The 19728-nt window shown below is 39.9% G+C and overlaps 1 protein-coding gene across 9 annotated transcripts in view; it reads right to left on the bottom strand.

Annotated features, from left to right (window-relative positions):
• The window catches only part of ZBTB46 (zinc finger and BTB domain containing 46), a 57884-nt gene that overhangs the window by 15566 nt on the left and 22590 nt on the right, over positions 1-19728 (bottom strand). For all 9 annotated transcript variants that reach the window (XM_067307892.1, XM_067307883.1, XM_067307887.1 and 6 more), the window contains 2 exons: positions 7020-7301; positions 836-1008 (listed from right to left, as the gene is read on the bottom strand). In XM_067307892.1, coding sequence (XP_067163993.1) covers positions 836-1008; positions 7020-7301 — 455 coding nt within the window. The remainder of the gene's footprint in view (positions 1-835; positions 1009-7019; positions 7302-19728) is intronic.

Genomic DNA, 19728 nt, shown 5'->3' with positions numbered 1-19728 from the left:
CTGGAAAAATTTCCTTTAGCCCTACAAAAGATACTTCTTTCCGCAGAGAAAAGCCCATAGAAAACAATGTGTGTTCTGCTCAGTTCCCTTTATGCAAAGCTCCCTGGCATTGCTGATTCAAATTATAAATAAAAGCTGATTTTTTCATAAAGCATTTGCAACCTGCCAGTGTGTGGCAGATGGCAACCCTCCATGAGGTAGAGCGTAGGATGCAGTCTGGGCAGGTCTCTCAGAGACCGGGGAAGTGGCTGTTAGCAGCTCCTACCATCTCATTTTTCTGTAAGGTGACCGCAAAGGAAAATCTGTGTTTTCATCCATTTGTTTAATGGGGATAGAGTCTTATTCAAAATACTACAAATAAGAAATACTGCAGAAAGCAATGGATTTTATGTCAAACTCCTGTATTACAGAAAATCAGTCTGCTTCTATCCATATCTATGTAGTTCAAAGAAACCCAAATCCAAAACAACAAAAACAAGCACTAGACAGCTGGGTGCTCAGATACCTTTATGCTATTATTAATATTCTTACATATAATGTTTTGCAAACTAATGGATTTACAATAAAAAGACACATGTACTTAAAAAAATAAATAAATTCAGTTTTCTAAATGCAAGTTCTGTTGAGGTAAGAAAGAAAAGGGTAAAATTAGGACAATGCCAGCTATAACCTCAACAGACTTTTAGGTTTAAAAATAACCTATATTTAAAAAAATTAGCTAAGAGATCAAAGTATAAGATATGGTGGCCTTTCAAGTACTCCTACTCAGGAAGAATTTGATTAAGCAGGTTCCTGTACACTTAAGTTTTTTTGCATTCCCCCCCCACGATCTTACCTGGGTTGAGGAAGGCATCTCTCCTTTTGTCATGGTTTCTGGTGACATTTCACCAGAACAGCGGATCGCAGGGGGGCTCTGAGTGGCAAGGTGTGATGAAGGCAGCGGGGGAGATGGTGCTTCCACTTTGCCATCACATTCGCCCCTTGAACGATTCAAGTTGGTGCCAGGCCCTGGGGAACACAGGAAACGAATCTCACCCACGTGAACTAGCACCAGCTGGTGGTTTTAAAAAAAGGCCTTGAAAAGGCAGAGAACGAGCACTTGCAGCTTATCTTCTGTCAGTGGGAAGGAATGCAGCAGTCTAGGGATGCCAGGCTTTTTTGTTTGCTTGCTTGTTTGTTTTTTAAACCAGCCTCCCCACCCAAAACGCCTTGTCTGCGTGTGATGTACGTGCTGGAGTTACGTCTCACGGCACCGTCACTAAAGAGTCCGTCGGGAGAAAGCAGCACGACGCAGCACAAATATCCAGAGCAATCGCGGTGCTGAAAGACGCTTCTTTGAGAAGTACCATTTCAAATATATACATTGAAATTTTCAGCTAACACATGTACAAGAAACTTTATTCTACTACTAAATTTCTTTAAAATTTAAAGTTTTCCAACCCAAGATTTGACCTTTGTGTTTTATTTAATATAGAACTGTTATTCCTTGATCTCAAAGTGCTTTACAAAAGATGGAAAAAATGTATTACTCTGATTTTATAGGCTTGGAAGTTGAAAGATTTGTACAAAACTAATCCGTTATACCTGACAGTCATTACATTCTAAAGATCTACTGCAGTTAAAAAAGGAAAACAAAATTATTCGTAGAATAAAGTAGAATCATATCCTTTTCCTTACTCTGTAGCAGCAGCCACATGGTATACAATATTCCTCCAAATATGCTGATAATCAGTGAGAAATCTATATACAAATAAAGACTATGACCAAGACTAGTTTCTATACGTTACAAATTGTTAATTAAACCTTAACAAACACTGACTGCACATTGGCATTGACTACATATTGGAATGAAGTATCAAGCAAGTCAGTATTTTTGAGAAGAAGGAAGGCAAAATCAGAAGCAAATATTGTAGGCTCATATAAATTACAATTAAAACTAAACAAGTTCATATTAAAACACTCTATCTCCTAAAGGCTTTTTGCTCCTATTACAAAAGAGCAAGATTGAAACTTTCACGCATACAAAAAACACTCTTTAATGCAGCTACAAATGACAAGTCACAAAGTTTATACTACGTCCCAACACAGTACACTGTGATCTGGGTCACAACAAAGCGTTCAAGTAAAACTGCATACAGGTTTCTAAATACGAACTACCCCAAACCTAACTCTCTATCAGCTATCAAAGGAAATTCTACTCTTGTACCACAGGCTGGATGTTTGATCTACTTTCCTCTGCTTTGATCACAGATTGAAGTCTTGCACAACTTCGTTAAATCTGTTCAAGTGTGATCACTGTGTGAAGCCCACTTTCTGCTGGCGCGCGTATTTTGCTCTCATAATTTAAGGGGAGGACAACAAAATGCCGAAACCCCGTAAACTGAAGATAGGAAACAATGGGAAGAAAGAGTGAATTCATCAGTATTTCCAGTCAGAAAGTGTTACTAGGATTATAGCTTTCTAGGTTGATAGCAAAATTCTTATCCAGCCATCCAAAAGTTTCACTGTTTTTCTGAATCTCACAAAATGATTCAAACCGTCCTGTTTCTGTTAGAGCCACACACTGTGACTCCAGGCAACTTCGAGGAAGCTCTGGGTTGCATTTCCTTAAACAACCTGTATTTTGGCATACAGCAAAGACAAGCCAGTAATCTGGCTGTATTAATTCTTTATTAGCACCTTTACGAAGTTACACAGGTTCCTAAGAAACTACACACTTCTTAAAGCAAAAGTTAAGGTTAATGAACGAGCAATGAAATAGAACAAGGAGAAACAATAAACTCAACCATTCAAAATGAGCCAGGAAGATATACAACACAACAAAAAGGTACAAACATGAATTTTAAAACAATAATAAATGTTTATTTGGTTTCAACAACTGCAAGTATCACAAGAAGAGAAACCACATAAATGATCCATAGTTTGTATGCAAGAACGCAAACAGCATCTGAATTTAGGTTTTGCCTCATTCTGACTAGTATGGTGAGCAACCTCTTTTTTCCTCCTAAATTTGTGTTTGTCTTTAATGAAAAATATTTTAACTTTTTAATCACAAATTAAAGGTGCTTTCCTTCAGTCAGCTCTGCGTATGGAACAAGATGCATTGGTTTAGCAGTTATCTATACAACTATAGGACTCCCTGTTGTTCAGAGAACTGACAGCTCAACAGTAAACTATTGTTGAAAACAAGCAGAAGGGCAAAGGTTATTATATCTCGTTTAAAATTACAACCGTTCTCCCCTAAATCTTGATTTACCATGTACAAAAATTCCATACCAAATTGAATACCTTTAACTCCCCCTTGGGAAACCTGACCACTGTGTAAATGTATTCCTTTAATATCGAGTGCAAGTATAAATTATTGGCTTCAGTGAACTGCTAACTAAAAATAAAATATTAGCCGGTTTGCCCAAAAGAAAAGGGCTCTGTGTACCATGCAATCACTTGGACAACAAGCTTCATAGGAATTGCTTCTATAAACAGTTTTAGTTGCAACAGGGTAAACAGGAAAAGCCAAACTTAGACATATAAAGAAGTATGCAACATGCTATTCTGAAAACGTGAAAGGACTCACTCTTTAGGGTAGCCAGTCACCCCAAAATCTGAAACCTTTTTGACTTCCTTTTTTAAACAAGGATGTAAATTAACCAACTCGTTTTTAATGAGTATTAAAGTTCTCATTCTCTTGCTTATACTTGGCAAAAACAGCTAAAAAATGTTCAGCTAAAAAGCCTTTGAGAATTTTATAAACGCGGTGTAACTGTACACAACAACGCTGCCCAAGTTCAGTACCATAAATAAAACACATTGTTAAACAACAAAGCGACTCAGTACAATAGCACGGCTGAAGTTGGAAATGGGCAAACAACCTGCCCTTACAGACAACTCGGGAAAACATGTCAGGGCAAGGAAGCCCGAACTTCTCATGTCCCAGCTGAAAGACATCTGCGACAAGAGATTAGGCAGGTTCAGGGACTGATGATACCCAAGAAGAAATCAGTATTGCCCATGAGTATCGGACACAGGCCCTTTTCCTGCAAAACATCCATGTTCTTTAGATCTCCAACACGCCTATTAAGAAAGTCAGTCTTGATCACACACCATGGAATTTCATAAATTCGCAAAGCCATCTAGCTGCAGGTCATCTGGCAACCGCATCACCCAAATGGCAAGACATTTAACTTTTCCCTTCTGTTTTTAAATTGTTTTGAATGGGTTAACTTTAAAAATACTATACGTGTGTTGCACTATATCATAGTAATACTATACACGTTTTGCACTATATCATAGCAATAAAGTGATGTTCATGAAAAAAAATACCGTTCTGTGCTCTGTTTTCCATTAACTGAATGTTAAGTAATTTCACACATCACATTACCATTACAATATACAGTGAATTAGAAAAAAGAGCATGAGGTAAAATGAAAACCTTGGGGTAACCTCTATTAACTTTTACAACATCATGAACTATGCGAAAGAAAAATTAAAACTTGGAAGGCTGCAGTAACTTCGAGAGCTATACCCCCGTTAGAAATGGCTCATCAGGATTTCAGACATGTGTAATACGTCCTTCTGATCTCTCACCTCAACTAAGTTTTACTCCGGAAAAGAAAAGTAAATGTTAACACTGCCACTCGAGTCAGTTACTTACTGTATTAGTTCAAAAGAAAATAAGAAAACTATCTAGCGGTTGCAGTTAAGATTAAAGTACATTTTTATGTTTTTTAAACTCAGAGAGAAGGTTCACTTAAAATTCTTTAAATTAGCATATTTCCTTTTCAAATCAGACAAACGAAAACTACCACACTGCTCTTTTTGTTTTTTAAAAAAGAATCTTGTTTACTGTGCTTCTGCCCTACTCCCCTTTTATTTTTTTATATAACCCAGGAGTTAAAATGACTCAACATCCTCAAATTGTGTTTGCAGAAAAAGTGAAAAACACCTACAAAGCTAGCACCAACCTAGGCAGTGGTTCAGATCTCCAGAATTTTATCACTTGCTTTACTGTCATTTTGTACACTGAAAATTCCCGTTAAACTCTTTGTCCTTCTGTGTTTAACAGTGACCACAAAACACGAGTCTTATATTAGGGCATCTTCTTCAAGTGATTAAAGTAAACAAAAACCTGCGACTCTGAATAAGGCGAAGACAAAATACATTCAACTCCCCACTTCATCTGTAAAAGTTGTCTCTCACTGGCCACAGCCACATCCCCTTACTGCTGTGAAATCCACAGACCAAATGACCAAAGTTTGTCTCGAGTAATTCACTTTTCCATAAAGATGCGGTAACTGGAGCTCAGCTGAATGAAATTCATGCAACAGTGAAAGCACAGGAAAACCGGGACCTCAAATACAGACCGGAAGGGAACTCCTGAGTCATCCCATCCATTGATGATCTATCACTTACCCCCAGTTATAAATCTATCAAGCTTCATTTTAAACCTAGTTGGTCTTTTGCCTACACCATGCCTGTCTCAGAACTTCATTTCTCAGCTGCTTAGACACCCTCTAATTCCCGGCTTTAATTTATGACCGGTTTCCACTCATTTGTCTTTATGTCAAGTGGTCCTTCAGCTTACAAGTAAAATCCAAAATCCCCAGACCAAGGAAAAGATGATGGATAGAGCGCAGTCCAATCATTATTCCAGTTTATCATGACAGAAGATGAAACCACTAATTTTATCAGTCATGAACCAGAGATTGCAGCACACTGTGCATAAATCATGCCCCCAGCCTCGGACTGCTCCGTAGCACCCACCACCCAGGTGCCAGGGGAGGGCACCCTTTTTGTGGCACCCAGGCCTGGTGATTAAATGGCTACAGAGGATCTCTGCTATTTCATTGCAATGAAGGGATTTTCTTAGCTTAGTTTGAACCATCTCAATCTGATTTAACTGGAGATTATTCAAAAAGCAAACTACTGTGGAAACAAGAGTGTTGCTTTAACAACTCCCTCCCCTCCCCAATATTTAAGCTGCAGAAGAAGGCACAAAACCATTGCTTTTTTTCTAAATCAGACAGATTTAAAAAAAAAAATCGCACTGTTAAGATATGGGAACGGAAAAGAGATACCAAGACTAACGTTATGCCGTGCAGTTATTTCCCTTTACTTGTCATACAATCCCAGTGACCATTAAAAGTTACAGTGCAATCTATTTTTTGCCATCACAGGAAATAAAAATAAAATAATAGATACCTTAAAGTGAACTTTTCACTCTATTTGACTGGGCATATCTCTCAGATTAAACCTTTTTGGCTGGAAACGGACATGGACTAGTCAGAAATCTGTTCTATGTTGTGTCACAAGCTGTCCCATGTATTCGTGTTGCCATCTTTGAAAGCATTATTCAAATACAACATTTACAGGGGTTTTTTTGTGCACCACAGAATCAAACTACTTTACAATCACAAAGATACGTAAGAATGCTGAAATATAAGCTATCCACACATACTGGTACCTAACAGCTGTGTCCAACAGATCACCAGTAGCGAAATACTCATTTCCAAGCACAAGTATAACAAAGCCAAACCTGTTCTTTACTTAGAGATGGGGGGTCTAGAAGTAAACATCCAAAAGTAAAGATCACGTGATCCACAAAATCATAACCATTTTTAAGAATACAGGAGCACCAGGCAAGCACCAGTCATTCCCCTCCGGTTTTAACATTAGTCAATTTTGAACTCAAAACCTTTGCAGCTACTTTTTTTAACTGAAGGACTCGAATGGTGGTTTGTACCTACCATTTTGCAAACAGGTAAAACAGAAATTTGGTGATAAGTGCTACATGTATACGTACTACATACTTTCATTTATGGCTTCAGAAGTTGACATTAAAGTTGTATCAACAACAGACACAGGTTTCCAAATTTTATGAGAAGTGTGATTAAGCAGAATGTAAAACTGGGTTTAAACGGTTAAGTGGTAACACACCAGGAGACGACCTGTGTTTTCTTTTCTTCTCACTAAAGGTTTCACTTAAAGTATCAGTAAGCAAAAATATAAAAATACAAACTTACGAGATAACGAGTGCGTGCCTTTGGGTAAGTACTCAAAGAGCAGAGAACTATCCTCTCCCAGCATGTCAGCTTTCAGAGACAGCAAACTGTTCTTACTCATGAGCGCTGCTCGCAGGTTGGCGACTGTCGCCGCCTGCAGCGCATCCTCCTTCTCCGGGGTCAGCGGCTGGGAGAGGTAGCTCGCTTCGCCGCCCAGGAGCGCTTCGTCCACGCTGGCGTACAGGTCCGACCGCTCCACTCGGCTGTCGGAGCTGCTGGGTTCTGCCGCCGCCGTATCAGCACCTGCGCGGAGACAGACGCCGTCAGAGACCCCGCGCAAAGCCCCGAGGTGGGACACCTCCGCTGCACGCGCGCCCAAGCCACTAGGGAAGAGAAATCCATCACCGCCTTGCGACCTCTTCGTGAGCTTTCATTCCCTCCCACCCCCTTTCCAAAAATGCCTCGGGATGAACTTGGCCTTTCGCAGGCTCGACACAGAGCGCGAGGCTCAGCGGTGCCTCCGCACCAGCTGACGCACATTCCCCCAGGCGGAGAGATGCATGCAAAACCCCCAGCCTATAGCCGAAATGAATATATATAATTTATTTATTCATTTTTAACTACTACAGGAACCTCAATGACTACCTGCATTAAGATTATAGGATAGCATGATAGTACTGAAATTGCTTTCAAACATCTAAGTTCTGTTTTTCCGTTACTTTACTCTGATAGCCCAAAATTTTCATACTTTCATTTCTTTCCCCATGATGAAGGTTCTAAAAAAAACAAAAACAAAAAAACAGTAATAAACTGCCTATAACAGTGGACTGCTAATTAGTACAAGTTTCTTGGAGGCATTTGTTTGAAAAAAATACACACTAACCACTGGTTCTCAGCATATACCGGAGGGTAGATTTTATATAGAAGCGATACACTGTAAAAATCAGATTACCCAAGTTATGATGGGTAGCTGCTAAGAAAGTGTATAAAGCATAATGGACTATTAACAAAAAACATCGGTTAGCAAAGCCATACAAAAATGAGAAGACTATAACAAGGTAATTCCTCCCTCGCGTACCTTACTGGAACCTTCTCATTTTTGTATGGGCTCGTATATATGTATGTATGTATGTATGTATTTATTTATTTTCACAATTTTTGGAAGGCCTAATAGAAGAGTCTCTCTTGGTGTGAACTTTGAATCTCTTACAGTCTTAAGTAATTTGTGTACTTTTATCTAAAATAAAGTGATTTGTAGCCATGTCTCTACTCTTCACAAGAATCAACCCCCACCTCATCCCAAGGGTTGTTACCCCATTTATTAAGTGCACATAACAAACTAGAATTAACTAGCCAGGAACACGCTGAAACAAAGTACAGCCAAATACTTCAAAACTCAATCAAGTACATGGCTAAAATGGCTAAAGCCTCCCAAAACATGATTGCCTTTGCAGCATTTGTACTGTTCAAGATGGAGAGAAAACACATCCAAATCCCATGAGAAGGCATTGATAATGAATGATCAGACGGAAAAAGATGTAATTTTTCAGATCTTTAACCCTTTATTGCCTCCGAGGTCAGAATACTTTAAAATCCACTTGATGCAAAAGGCAGCTGTTACAGTTCATAGTGGGGGCACGTGTACAAAACTAACACTCAGCTGCACCCGTTAATACATCTTGCACCGATTCTCAGTGCAAGGAATCAAGATGTTGTCTACGCACCACGCAGCGATAAGCACATTTCTATACAGAGGCTTCTCAGCAGCGCGGCACACAGAGCTTGCTAGCAAGAAAGGACGGAAGGAAGGAAGGAAGGAAGGATCGCACGCTCACCCTGCCTTGTAGCCTTCAGAACCTTCAAAACCAGGGCAAAACATCAATTTGTACAGCCTTATTAAAAATGCTAATGAGGGCACTAATACAGTGCCTTTCTTCTGTAACCTGAAAAACTGCTAAAGGAGGATCATTATTTTCATCTCCATCTTACAGATGGTACCAGCCACAGCAGATGAAGCTCAAGGTGTCCGGCACGCCAGCGGATCCCGTATCAGCCTCAACGCATCTCCTAGCCCCAAGAGCAAAGCGTTTTAGATTCCTTAACACGTTCAGATTTACTTTACTAAATTGTACTTTACTGCATGTACAGAGGGTCATTACAGCTTGCTGTTAACTTTTTCTTCTTCCTTTAGAAAACCAAAAAGCCTAAAGCAAATAGCAAGGAAAACAACCATCATTAGCAAAGAGTACTCCTACACGTGGGAGATTTGGGCAATATTCAAGGTTGGAGACTGCAGACATGATAGCAGCATCTACGTGAACCATCAGGGATGTTCTCCCTTTGAAGTTATTTTCCCTCCTCCATCTGTGTTTTGTTTGTGTAATCTTATCAGTTTTATTAAATCTTAGCCAAGCAGAAGAACATTTTAATGGCTTTGAATTTTTACATATTTTGTCACACTTCTGTTACAGTGCAAACAGTTAACAGGCATATGTATTTTTTTAAAAGATATTGACGTTTGCTTTAAAAACAAACACTTCCGTATAAAGGGAAATTACGAGAGTTTAAGAAAACACAGCAGCTGTTCCAAGAGGTGGTGAAGAAAGGAAATTCGAGCCCATTAAAATGGTAATTTATCAAACAGAAAGCAATGCTAATACTGCTATTCCTCTGCTCCTCGCCATCTACGCTGCAAAACATGGCGAATAATCCAGGCCAGGGAGGGTGTTTGTCAACAGAACGGTGCTGCCAAATCGCTGGGCAGTAAATCACCTTGCGTTTCCTCCCTTCTGTCTTCGTAGCCAATTGCAGATGCTGATTGACAGTTGCCAGAATCTGCTGCTGCCTGCTGCACATAAACACTAATTGCTAAAACACATGCAGATTAATTGTAACCACAACAAGACATTAAATGTTCCTCAAAAGCCAAGATTAGAGACAGACAGTGAAACAGAGGCTTTAGAGCTTGAAGTATTTATAGCTGAAGTAACCTAATCAAATACACATTACGGCAAAATAAATATCCACTTAGTCACATAATTACTAAAATACTCTCAGCACACCAAAACCCCAAAATGCTTGAAGTTCCTCTTCACAGAGCCTCCAAAACCACTTCTCTCTTTTCTCTAGGATGCAGTTTCTTTAACAAGATTTAGGCAGAGAATTACATGAATCAAAAGTATCCATTACTGCCCAGTAATCTAAACTGTTTATCAGAGCGCTTCAAAAGTATGTAAACCAAGCTTCAGTAAATAAGCTGTTGTAATTATTCTAGGCAATGGGTCATGTGGCAAGCCTGAAATCTTCGTCTAAATCTTATATTATTCATTTTTTTACACCACTGAGACAATCCCTTTTATTGTATGGATTCCAGGCACCATTCACAGGAAATCCTCATCAGTGCAGCAAGTTAAATGTGGGATTAATGCTGCTCAAAAAACCTGAGCTCATTAGTCTCTTTAGCAAATAATTATTTTGCAGTTATTTTATTACACCAGCCTACTTTCAGAAACACGGAAGCTTTAGGAAATCTTGATTAGTTTGTTCACTCAGATGAATAATTTTATTTTATAAAACACAGGGCCTATTTTCACAGTTTTGGCAACAGTACTTGCTATGCATCCCTGACACTGTGAAAGCAACATTTAAATAGTAAAGTTGTTATTTACACATGAAAGCCTGATATCAAAGGACTAGAGGAAGCCCGATGACAAGCACCTTCTCGGAGCTCGCCCGTGCCGGCGGAGCAGGGCAGGACCAAACGCCCTTCCTTGGCCACCACCCGGACCAGGCGGCCTTCAGCAGACCTAGGGACGGGACCAAGACTCGCGCCGTTCCGCGGGGTCAGTAGTGCAATACCCCAAACGCGCACACAGGTGGCTGCTGTGGAGGAATTTACGCTTGGGCAAAGTAAAACTGAACTGTCTGCCTGCTCGGCAAGGGAGCGAGGAGAGACGGGGAACTCGCTCTCTTTGCTACGTTACGCGAAGCCCTAATCCAGATTAGAAACCCCATTTAGCAGCAGGCATGCCGCTATTATCATAAACGAGATTTCACATGAAGACTCCATTTGAAAGCCATATAAACAGATGTTGTCACAAACTCAGACATCAGAAAAACAAGACAAATACAGGGACCTAAGACTGAAGTACTGAATTTGTGCTTCTACCGCTAATTAGAGAGACAAAGTAATATTTTCCGTTGAAAATCATTTAGATATTCAAGGGCCATTTCAAAAATATAACGTTACTAATACAACACCAGTACAAGCGATTTTCCACCAGAAATGGAGATCAAGATGAAAAAGTATTTACGTCTAGTCACTGCTGTCTTTAAAGAGTTTCATAACATAGCTCCATGTTACCATCAAATCACTTTTTATGGGAAGCTATGAATACGCAGAGAGCCTTCCAGGGACCAAAACCTGTGAGCAAGAGCAAGGCATTCATGTGATTCAATAACAAAAAGATAGATGGTTTTGGGTCACGTAAAAAAAGGCTCCAGGAGAATGTGAGTGATTAAAGCGGCTGAGGACATTTTGCAGAAGAGTCATCGAGGTTTTGGGGCTACTAGTCACATTTCTTTAGTTTAAGTTATCCCATCTAAATAATCTTTCCCAAGGATTCATCATGTACCCAGTGTTTCAAAACATTCTGTCTAAGATTAAAATTTATTGCTGCAATAAAAAGAACAAGACCAGAAACCACATTACAATGCTCACAAATAGCGAGACAAATAAATTAAAAATTTAATTCTACTGTGGGAGCTATATCTGTAATAGAATACATATGTGTTTTAAAACCCACTTCAGTCAACTGCAGTGTATCAGTATCAAGGTCATTACTGATAACAAGTCCTGATTTCCTTTTTTTTTTTTTTAAATGAAGTTGTACTATTCAAAAAATGAAGAAGTCATGGCTACCAGTCCCTTGGGAAGAGCTATGAAAAAAATAAAGGTGATGCAGCTTACTAAAAATATGTGAATGAAACATTAAACTTCATAAACTATTTCCTAATATCCAAGAGAAAACTGTCAGCAAAAGCATTAAATCTAGTCGAATGACTGAAAAACACATGTGCCACCTCAGAAAGACCACCTGGTTCAAGGAAATAGCTCTTCCATTTTAAAGGAAGAATCCATTCGAGGACATAAAATAATTCCTTAAGACACAGAATAAATTTTTGTTGAATTTGTTTTCACCGCTTCATACATTTTTCCTTGCTACAGATTGCACTTACACATTACCAAACCATCTCCTCAGTGTCTGCTTCTGACACCACTTATTTCTTGTTTGTACTCTGTTTTTATCTTCCGAGCATATCCCCAGGGATATTTGTCATTGCTATTCTTCTTTTTCCTAATTTTTTTCTACTTCAACTTTTATTCCCGTTCTCTCATATTCAAAGTTGAATATTTTCTAGCAATCTGTATAGAGGACTAATCCCATTGATCAAGGAGAAGGGCGTGAATAAAAGTCATACACAATTACCTAGTCCAGTTGGAATATTGAAAGCAGAAACAAACTCTTCCCCAAGAACTAAAGGGAATGTTCTGATAGAGCACTATTCCTAAATATTGTTCTTTTCATTACAATCTCAAGGTAAAAGGAAATAAGCCATCTGTCATCTTCTCTTCAAAGTCCCTTTCCGTTTGGCGGAAACGCAAAGCGGCACTGTTTCTCCCTCAGCCTTCAGAGCTTGCAGGGGGACAAGGCCGCGTGACAACCGCCTACCAAATCAAAGCGACTCCAGCATCAGAGAGGTGGAGGAAGTCAGCCAGCAAATACAGTAGTCCTTGAAAGGACTGCAACAGGATTTAGCTTACCGTTTACAGCCAAAGCTTTGGGCCTGTTTCTGTAAGTTCTCTTTATCGCCCTGGGAAATTTAGAAAGGCTTTTAGGAAGCCTTCCAAACCTGTCCTCGACTCTCTGTGAATTTAGTGCTTTTCCATAAAGCATCAGCCGTTTCTCCAGGCACGCCTTTCTGAACCAGAGGTTATCGCTGCTCAGCACCTGGAACGAACTCATTAGATCTTTACGGGTCCCTCTCCCTACAGTCTCCAAAGATAACAATGCTCCAAGCCACTCTTTGGACTTCCTAATACCTCCCTGCCATGAAAAGTGTCCCTACCCTTTCTGTATAGTACACCCCATGGCACAGCTCCAGTACCTGTTCCAGCAGCAACTTAAACCTTGAGCAAGTTCAGCAGAATGAAAGCCCTTGTCTTGCAGGTTTCACTAATATTCTTTCAACCTGAGATTATGTCCACCAGCACCAAAAGCCAGCCAAAGTCTTCGGCTGCTTGCATTTTGTGGACACTCACCAAAGCTAGGGGTGACAGCAAGATCCAACAACTATCTGGAGATGACTAAAGTAACACTGGATAATCTTATACTCTACTCACACTTAGAAAGACCTCCCCCCCCCCTTTCCCCTACTTCTCTTTTTCAGGCTTAACAAAGCAAGCGCTCTCAGCCTCTCCTCGTACACTACATCCTCCAGCCCATCTTGATGGCCTCTGCTGGGCTTGTTCAAGCTTGTACTGGGGATCTCAAAACTGGACCTAGTACTCCAAAGGTGATCTTGGCTCCCTTGACACGTTAGCTGTGCTCTTAGTAATGCAGCCCAGCACGCAGCTGGCCTTTGCTGACACGAGGGCCCATGGACTCATGTTTAGGTTGTTATCCACCAGAACACATTTTCTGCAAAGCTGATTTCCTGCTAGTTGGCTGCCAACCTATACTGGTGCCTGGGGTTATTCTGTCCCACCCTCAGGACTTCACATTTGTCTTCGTTGAACTCATGCTGTTTCTGGCAACAGTGCCCTCCGGCAAATCGTTCCTCCCAGTTTGGTGTCATCCAAGAACTTGCTGAGGGGGTACGCTCCATCCCATCGTCTAGGCTGCTAATGACCACAGTAAATGATATTGCCCCAGTATCTCCTTGTGATGAACGCAGGCACCTGGGGTGGCTGTTTAGGGTCTGCTTCATGCTAACATTGGATAACTTTTAGCGTGTTGGCAAACGTAATATTTTGTTTACAGGGACTAGGCGCCAACATTAGCAACTTCTTCCCCCACCCCAAATGCTCATTCCTACGTCTTCCCCTGCTACTCCCTCAGTTGTACCAAGACTATATGTATAGTTGTGAGGTGAACTGGAGACCGGAACTGATATATGTTAAAAATAAACTAGTTTATTTAAAGAAAAAAGTTATTTTTAAACCCAGATCAGTTCCCCAATCCGGTTCACTACATGGTTGTACAAACATTTGTACCGGAACAACTGCAGGAGAGTGTGGGGGTGGAAATAAGTACTACAGGAAAGTGGGAGCCACTTAAACTGGGCATTTCTTTCAAGGACACTGCTAAATTATGGCCTGAGCTGAATGCTTTTGGAAAAAAACTTGTGGGAATCAAAGACTTCCACATTTCTGAGGTACTTCTGCCTATTTGTATGGAACATCTCAACAGATCTGTCTGACAGTGGATTTCATTTAAAACTTCAGGGACGATGTTTCTTATACAAGCTTAGGAAAGTTCAGCTCGACAGCCGTACGTGAAGAAGATTGCGATCATTTGTTAACTCACAGGAAAGAAAAGCTTTCATTTCCAAGTGTTTGTTCTCGGTATAAGAAAAAAAAGGAGCACTAAGGTGGTAGAAAAATGACACTTTTGCCAGCTGCTAAAAATCTCCTTTAAATTGGGATTTCAGATACCCCCCCCTTCTTTGTAACAAAATTTTTTTCACAAACAAGAAAGTGTTTCATAACTTGCTATTTGTTAAGCAAAAGCTAGCATTTTCACATACCACAATATTTATATAGAGAATTGATGCCCTTAATTATATTGATTTTGATTAGAGCTCTTTTCACTAACTTAATAATATACACACAGATATAATGTGTGCAATACATTCCGAATAAGCTCCAATTTTGTAACTCAGAATACTTATTAGGCAGATATACATGCCCAACCACAACATTTATTCTCATTTAAAACTCTGTGACAGTAAGATGTCTTAAGTAGATCCTCATGGGACCCAGAACATTATTTCCTTAAGACACCCCCTTCCCCCCACCCTTTCCAGGTTTGAGTAGTTCTACTGCAGCTTCTCCACGGTGGTTCAAACCAGCGTGACCTGCACCGTCTGGATTTGAGTAAGTCGCTGAGAAATACCTTCTTGCGCAAGACTGCAAATTTCAGATGCTGTTAACTGTTTCTGGAAGGCTCAAGGGGAAACCCGTTGAGCTTGATAGACCAAACTCCCCATTTAGTCTATCTTGCTTATAACTCCAGGAGGCTTCGATGTTCTTTTGCACAATCTTTATGAGAACACGCGGAGCTGAATCCTCAAAACAGAGTTTAAAGTCCATGTCAATTGAAAGGTAGCATTCATAATACAGGCTTGAATATGATCTACAAGCCTACAACCATGCAATATTAACAATGTAGGTATTACCAATAGCAACAGAAACATTTTCTTCTATTTCTAGAATAGAATTTCTAAAATGAAGCAGTTCAACACAAATATGGCCTATTTTTATACTAATACTTCTGCAGTGGTTTTTTAAAAGAGCAAGCATATCTGAAGAACTTTCCTCAAAACAATAATCAGCATATGGAGAATTAACAGGTATAAACCAGAAAATTTCCTCCACTCCCCTGGGTAACTGGAACAACAAAAAAAAACCACCCCACATTTTTAGCTTATCCCAATAATACTTGCTTTTCTGCCAAAAAATCAGATTCTGCAGATTGTTTTCCGTGGGCTGCGTCAGCCAAAGGAGGTCCCAGCCCCAACCCCAGCTGCTTGTTGCCACTCTCCAGCTGCCTGTTAGTGATCCCGACTCGACTTAGGCAGGGCCACAAGGTAAGTCTCATCAGCGAGCCCCTCTTCCCAACAAAAGACAGCATAACACAATACCCAGTTTGAAAGAAGGGGAAAATGGTTAAACTGTATGAGTTTATTATTCCGATTTACAATAGTCTCAAAAAGAATTAAGGGGTCATTGTAGGAGCAGGAATGAGTGGCCAGTGTAGAAATACCTTGAGCCAGCTCTTTTATTTCCCCAAAACATGCAGAGAATTGTACTCTAACTTCAAATATACTATCACTTAAAAAACAAACAAACAAAAAACAAAAAACCTGAAGCTCACTGTAAGCTTAACCTCTTTTTTTCGAGTCTCATTGCTTATGTAGTAAAAGGTAAGAAGTACTATTCTATGCTGCTTTTCAGTACAGAGATTCCCTTTCTGTACTTCTGTACGTGAATGAGATGCACAAACAGGAACAGACATAAGCAGTACCATTAAATGATATAAACACTAATGCTCATTATACGACAGGATGCCGAGCTGTTATAGCCTTTTGAAATCCTCTAGAATAAATATTTGCTTTTCGAAACAACCATCAGTAAGAAATCTCAAAACTCAAATCCGAGACCACTATAGCAAAATTAGTTTTCTTTTTTGATTCTGAGACACTGCATCTAAAGAATGAATTCCTACTTACTGTGTTCGAACACACGCGCAGCGCTTCAAATAGGAAAGTGAAAGTCCTAAGCAGGGGTGATATCACACAGTAGGATCAGAAACTTATTTATGTTAAAATTCTAAAACCTTTCTGATTTCTCATAACTTGTAAGTTCAGTAAAGAAACTAAAAACGGTAATTTTTTTTTTTTTTTTTGAGAAGTGAGATACCTGTCAAGATGAGACTAATATAACCTTTGCACAAGGAGCAAATAAAATGGTGAGAAAGGCACTCGAGAGGGGAAGTGCCTCTGATCTCTGTAGCTAAAACAGATCAACAGAATCAGGGCTGTTACCACAGGGAGGAGGAAGAGGAGGAGGAGGAGGACAGCTCTGGAGCCTGGGGAAAATGGAATGCAGGGTGGGGAAAGGAAACAGGCCCAGAGCTTTGAGCTAAAGCTGGTTTAGGGTGGAACCATTTTAAAGCCAGGGTGTAGCCAGGGAATAAGCGTCTGGGTTTAAAGTAATGATTTTACTTTCCAGACTTGAAAATAACCTGACCTAACCCTTTAATAACGGAAACTTAAAATAGTTATTCCTGTGAAAATTGCACCTTAATAATTTCGCTAGCCTATAACTGCAGTTAGGTGGAGAACGCAAATTCTTCGCTGAGCAGAACGTTTCAGCAAAATTCAGCGTACGGGCACAGAGGTCTTTTTGCTGCAACTAGCAGCGACTTACATACGGTAAACTGAATGCGTTAGGCACAGGAAAAGAGTAGCAAAGACAGTCGAGAAATCCAGGCAGCCTCGGGAGCCAGTGGAATGCAGAACACGGGCTAAGCTGATTTCGGTGCTAAGAAAGAATTCTGGGGGTGGCACGAGAGCACGAAGCTGTAACCCCTCCAGGGCCGGCTCCCAAAGGAGACCTGCCATCACCTGCTGCTGCTATTGAAGGTGCGGCATTATTTCACAGTTTAAGATCATCATTAAAAGCCACTCAGCAGTATTGAAGTAAATCATAATACCTTGCACCAAAACTGTGACTTCACAAAAAAAACAGGGGGAAAGAGGTAGTAATTATTTTATTTTTCAAGGTGGGAGGCTATTGAAAATTTACTAACACTTATCCTCAAAAAAAAACCAAAAAAAACCCAATACCTTCATGAGAAGCTGAACATTTTTGGTAGCTTTTTATATTTACTGCAAAAAGCAGACACTTGCTAAAAGAGCATCTTTGAACACTTTGGAATAATTTCAGATGTCTATATGAACACACATACTCCACATTCTCCTATAGGTTCTTTGCGTAGGAAGGGACTGATGAGCCAAATGGCAGAGACATTCTCTGACTGCCACATACACAGCACAATTTGGGAAGTCAGAAAACAGTTCAACTCCCTTTCTTCTCCAGCTAACAGAGATAAAAGTCCCTATTTAAGGAAACTAAACTGGAGAGTTATACCTTAAGACATAATAAAAATGTGCATTGAAGAGGGATAAAATTTTCTGCAGATGGCTGTTCCATATTTGAGTGGACAGGTTTAATTTTTGGTCTCTCCAGGTTCAGAAGCAATGCATTTTTCCTTCCTCGGAGAGAACTTCTACAAAGATTTCAGTCTTTTATTCTTACATGTGGTTGCCTCAGGCACAAATTCTTCTTGAATATCATGTCAAAAGAAATGGTCTTCCATTTATAGAGAATATGAATTGAAAAAAGTAGTTTTTGTCACCAAATATACTTCATTAGGTATCTGAGGACTACTAATCATAGTACAAAAAGAAAACGCCTCTGTCACATGCGTAGTATATGGCTGGTTCTTGAGAAGTTGAGACATATAGCAACTGGAAACAGAAAACAACACCCAAAAGCAAGTTTTCATTATTTATTTACAGAGGCACGTGAGAGAAATCAATAATAGTAAGCTGCTGCTGATACAAGTTTCTTTGGTATTATTTAGGATTTAAGGACTTTAGAAAGGTATATCATCATGTAAAACCTGAAGATTATACAGGTTTTGCAAAACAAAACCTTAAAGAGTTCCTTAAATAACTGGCTCCTGAATACAAACAGCACGCTCAATTTTTTTCTCTTCTAATTATTCAAGGCATTTATTCCACTACATGAACTAATATACTTGACATATATCACAACAGAAACAATACAATTTTCAGTGTTAAAAAGAAAACACGCGAGATGACTAGGAAACTGGGGTTAAGAAATGGTTTTGCAGTAACTTAATTTCCTCAACAGTATCTATTGAAAACAGATTTCACTGCACAGTAGCTTGAACTACAGAAACCACCAAACAGCAGATGATTCACCAAACAATGAATGGGCGAAATCTGCTTACCATACACCTAGGGACACAGAGCGAGTCGCTGCCACATTTGAGAGTCGCTACAAAACATTGTAAACATGAGTTTCACAAAGGCTCCTCTTCTAAACAGGCCTCCCTTCTCCCTAAAGGGAGCGGTATGAAGACCTACCTACCAGCTTGCAGCCAACACGCTAACTGAAGAAAGCGATTTGGTACAAATGTTTGCACAAACCAAAGGCAGCGATAGATGCACAAGTGTTTACAATGCACATGCAGTACGTAAACACCACCCAGGAAGCATCTAACTACAGCAAAAGTAAAAACCATTACCTAGTTCTACCAACTAGCCATGCTACATCGCTACCACATTAGCACAGTTATGTATTTTTGATGGGCTAGCAAGGAATTTCTTGTTTTGTATGAGTAACCCCCAACTTCCTAAGGGGGATAGAAGAAATTCCTGTCCCTTGCAATAACAGATCTTGCATAGAAGTTGACAAAAATCTGTGCTCGAATTTTGTCTCTAAAGGCAGTGGTACAAGGTCAGGATTTGAAGACTTGCATAGAAAATGTTAAAGGGTTACAGGAAGCCTGACAGCTTGCTCAGAAAGAGACCTTCTTACAAGCATAAAATCATCTCGTAGTAAGAGAAGGCACACGTTCGGATAGGTCCCGGGACCTCACCTGCACAAAATCAGCTGCGAGTTCATCTAGACAGAGCTGCTCCTTGCCTCACTGTAGGCTCAGTGTGTGATAAAACCACTAAGCACCTGTGCTCACCCACTGCTGGAAACTTTTTAACTCTGGGTTTACATAAATCTTGAAGTTCTTCTTGAATACTACTGTTACAGAAGGGTTTCAAAACATATCCCGCTAAATTCACTACATGTAACCAAAGGAGAGCAAAAAGTTCCCAAATTGCATCATCTAAAATGACT

The sequence above is a fragment of the Apteryx mantelli genome, chromosome 18, assembly GCF_036417845.1.
Source record: "Apteryx mantelli isolate bAptMan1 chromosome 18, bAptMan1.hap1, whole genome shotgun sequence".
In the NCBI taxonomy this organism is placed as follows: Eukaryota; Metazoa; Chordata; class Aves; order Apterygiformes; family Apterygidae; genus Apteryx; species Apteryx mantelli.
Note: the sequence above shows the minus strand (reverse complement) of the source record. Positions and strands in the feature narration are given on the sequence as shown.